This window comes from Camellia sinensis, chromosome 9 (assembly GCF_055761805.1).
Source record: "Camellia sinensis isolate YWXY chromosome 9, ASM5576180v1, whole genome shotgun sequence".
NCBI lineage: Eukaryota > Viridiplantae > Streptophyta > Magnoliopsida > Ericales > Theaceae > Camellia > Camellia sinensis.
This window is the reverse complement of record NC_138969.1, coordinates 174,772,797-174,776,694: the sequence shown is the minus strand read 5'-3', so window position 1 is coordinate 174,776,694 and position 3,898 is coordinate 174,772,797. Positions and strand designations below refer to the sequence as shown.

General features: G+C 33.2%; 1 protein-coding gene across 1 annotated transcript; it reads left to right on the top strand.

Moving 5' to 3' along the window:
- Positions 1 to 376: 376 nt before the first annotated feature.
- On the top strand, positions 377 to 1,562 carry LOC145799932 (cysteine-rich receptor-like protein kinase 5). Its single transcript, XM_082889576.1, has 5 exons — positions 377 to 686; positions 874 to 1,005; positions 1,192 to 1,313; positions 1,430 to 1,490; positions 1,555 to 1,562. Exons 1-5 carry the CDS (start codon positions 377 to 379, stop codon positions 1,560 to 1,562), a joined length of 633 nt encoding a protein of 210 aa, XP_082745702.1.
- Positions 1,563 to 3,898: the final 2,336 nt, after the last annotated feature.

The following is a 3,898-nucleotide window of genomic DNA, read 5'->3' as shown; positions in this document are numbered from 1 at the left end:
GTTTAATTACACAAATAACAGTAGTGTGTTTCAAAACAATCTCAAACACCTCCTTACTAATCTCTCCTCTCAAACCCCCCTGACCAACTTCTACAACTCCACCTTTGGTAGAAATGAAAACACAGTGTATGCACTTAGCTTTTGCCCAGCGTACGTTGCCGCACAAGATTGCCAAGTCTGTGTCCAATATGCTTCATATTACATCACACAATACTGCCCAAATCAGAAAAAAGCTATTATATACTATGTGGAATGTGTTGTACGATACGCAAACTATTCCTTCTTCTCTACCGAAGACCAAGATCCTGGCGTTTATTGGAACAGTTCAATATCATTCTACAATCCTGATAGGTTGGATCAAGTATTGGCAAATACAATGGCTGGCCTTATTACTAAGGCTGCTTTTGGTTCTTCAACAACAAAATTTGCAACAGGAGAAGCCAAAATCATTGGTTCTAGGCAGTTATATTGCTTTATGCAATGCATTCCTGACATAACTGAACGCGTTTGCAGGAACTGTCTACAACTTGCACTCGCTAATCTTCAATATAATACTTATGGCAAAGAGTGGGGACTGGTTTATAAGGCAAATTGTCAAACAAGGCATGGCTTGGTAGCTTTTTATGACGTAGTCATTCCTCCCTCCGTGCCATCTGCCGCTCCTCCTCCCTTACAGCCATCTTCAGGCATGGCTTGGTAGCTTTTTAAATGTTTTTAGTAGAAAAAGTTCTATGTTTGATTGCAACATTTGTATTAGTAATGGTGTTAGCAGTGATGTCAAAATTGGGCCAATCTTCAGGAATACTTGCCTTATCTCCACACGAGCAATTTCAAAATCAGTTTTTTTACCAGAAAATGTTTTTGATTTTGTAGGGAAGAAGACAAGCACATCAGTAACATTCATCTCTACCATAACTTTGGCAGCCATTTTGGTGATTCTTGTCATCTTCATTGGCAACTATTTTATTGTGAGGAAAGTCAAGTCTTCAGGGGAGGCTACGGAAAGTAAGTAAAATCTTCATCATTTATACTTCGGTTTTAGAGCTATCACTATGTTATTTTGGAAATCATTTTCTTGAAGAAAATACTATAGGAGAATTGGTGTTTAGAAGTCTCCTCTCTTCTTATTATTGTGATGCATTCTGTTACGTAGTTCAATTTAGTTATTTATTTTCTATAATTCCTGTGAAGATGAGGATTCAACGCCATCTATCGAATCCTTACAATTTGACTTCGGAACAATTAGAGACGCAACGGATAATTTCTCTGATGTTAATAAGCTTGGAGAAGGTGGATTTGGCCCTGTTTACAAGGTAACTAGGTGCATACTCATGCAGTTGCAATAAATAAAATGAGTTGTCATAATTGTGGTGTGAAATGAAATGTTGCATATGACATTGTTTCTTAAATTATTCTCACAAAAACATAGGGTGTGCTTCTAAATGGGCAGGAAATAGCTGTGAAAAAGCTCTCTGGTAATTCTAGACAAGGTCAAGAAGAATTCAAGAATGAGGATTTGTTACTAACTAAGCTTCGTCACAAGAATTTGGTCAGCCTCTTAGGTTTCTGCTTGGAAGAGAAAGAATTACTTCTCATTTATGAGTTTATGCCTAACAAAAGCCTTGATCATTTCATATTTGGTACAGTGCACTACTTCTTTTACTTTTTCAAGTATATACAATTTTTTGACTAGTGATGCTTATATGATAAAATTATATTTGAACACATACTTTGTATGATTATGAAGATCATGTCAAACGTGCACATTTGGATTGGAAAAAACGTTTCAACATTATACAAGGCTTTGCTCGAGGGCTTCTATATCTTCACGAAGATTCACAACATCGGATTATTCATCGTGATCTCAAAGCTAGCAACATTTTGCTAGATGCAGAAATGAATCATAAAATTTCAGATTTTGGTACAGGAAGACTAATCGCATTAGATAAATCCCATTACACAGCAAGTAGAATCATGGGTACCATGTAAGTATTTCTTTCACAAACTAAGAATTTATCTTGATTCACCAATCCGAATACTAAACAAAAAATAGAAGATACTCTATGAACAAGTTGAACATATTGATTATATCATGCAAATAGATCATATCATTGAAAATAATATGGTGGACAATAACATTCCAGTGGATATATGCCTCCTGAATATTTTCAACAAGGACAATTCTCGATTAAGTCAGATGTCTTCAGTTTTGGTGTGATTCTATTGGAAATTTTAAGCGGCCAGAAGATCTTTTGTTTCCGTGATGTGGAGAATGGCGAGGACCTTCTAAGCTATGTAAGTATGAGTTTTTTTTTTCTATTCTTTAATTTGTTTTTAGGGGGTGGGTGGGACTAATGACTTATGAATGCTACTAAAAAGAAGAGTTTTCTTCAGAAAGTTTGAGTTTCAATGAGCTTGAGCCAAAAGAGATAGTAGTTATATGTTGTGAAAGCAACTACCATTCAAATTATTGCATGGTTGGTGAAGTTATAAATCGAAATTTTATTACCATATATTCACCACTTTGAACTCTTACAGGCATGGAAGTGTTGGAGAAAAAATACAATTCTAGATATAGTGGATTCAACATTAATGACAGGTCCAGAAAGTGAGATTATGAGATGCATCCATATTGGTTTATTGTGCGTTCAAGAAAATGCAGCAGATAAACCAACCATGGCTATAGTTGTTAGCATGCTCATTAGCACCTCGTTTAGTCTGTCATTGCCTTCGCATCCTGCATTTTTATTGCCAGAAAGGCAAGGCCAAGGCAATTTGTCGCATGAGTTCAATTCAATGACAGAGTCAGATCAATCTGAAACTAAATCAACACAGATTTCAACAAATGATGTTACAATTACTGAGCTTGTTGCTCGATGGTAGTGAAGTAAATTGTAACTTCATTTGAATGTTTGTTTTGAAACAAGTTGGTCCATTATACAACTTTCTGACGGCTGGTTAAACCTATAATTCCTTATTTTATTTTTATTTTATATTTTTTTAGGAAAAATTTGTGAAAATTCTACATGCACTTGCATTCCATTAAGTCCCATGGCTGCTCCTTTTTTTTTTTCTTTTTTTGGTTCTCTCTCAAATAAAGTCTCATTATATAAGTTATTTGGGAGACTAAATCCTTGTTTCAAAATTTTATAAAAAATTTAGACATTTTTACCCTTATTTATGTACAAATACAAATCTATGGAAGTGGTCAACATGCTTATATGATAACTATTACTTTTAAAATGTCAAATTTTTATGCATACATCCATTTTTAATAAAATTTATATTTTTAGAAATTACTCAATAAGATCTACAAAACGAAAAAAAAGTAAAACTACTCAATAGATAAAATGAGCAATGCTATACATAATTACTATTTTTATTACATTTTCTGTGTCTAGACATGAGGTAATAGACCCACAAATGCACATGAAATTTACTCACTTGTATCTAGGAGTGTGGAAATAGCATTTGTCAATTATTAAATTGAGGAAGAAAAAAATTACACTTATGGGATTTGAAATAGTAAAAAATTTTTTGAGAAATGTTTTTGAATTTCACATAGTTTTTTAATTAAAAAAATTAAAAAATTTTAATTTCTAATAGTGTGAAATTTCACATATTTGAAATGTAAATAAATAAATAAATAAATAAAAAGAAGAAGAAGAAGAAGTTAACTTTAACAGTAACATAGTTTATAAATTCAAGAAGTCCTTCAACTATGCAAAAGACCACATATCCCATTTTTAAAACAAGACGATGGACATTCTGAACAAATGGAGTTTTATTTTTGAACTACCTCCACTACTAAAAAAACTAGTTTTTACGATTGTTACAAGCCGTCACAAATAATAAAAATACAGTCGCAACAAACCTTTTGCGACGGTAAATGGAGGTC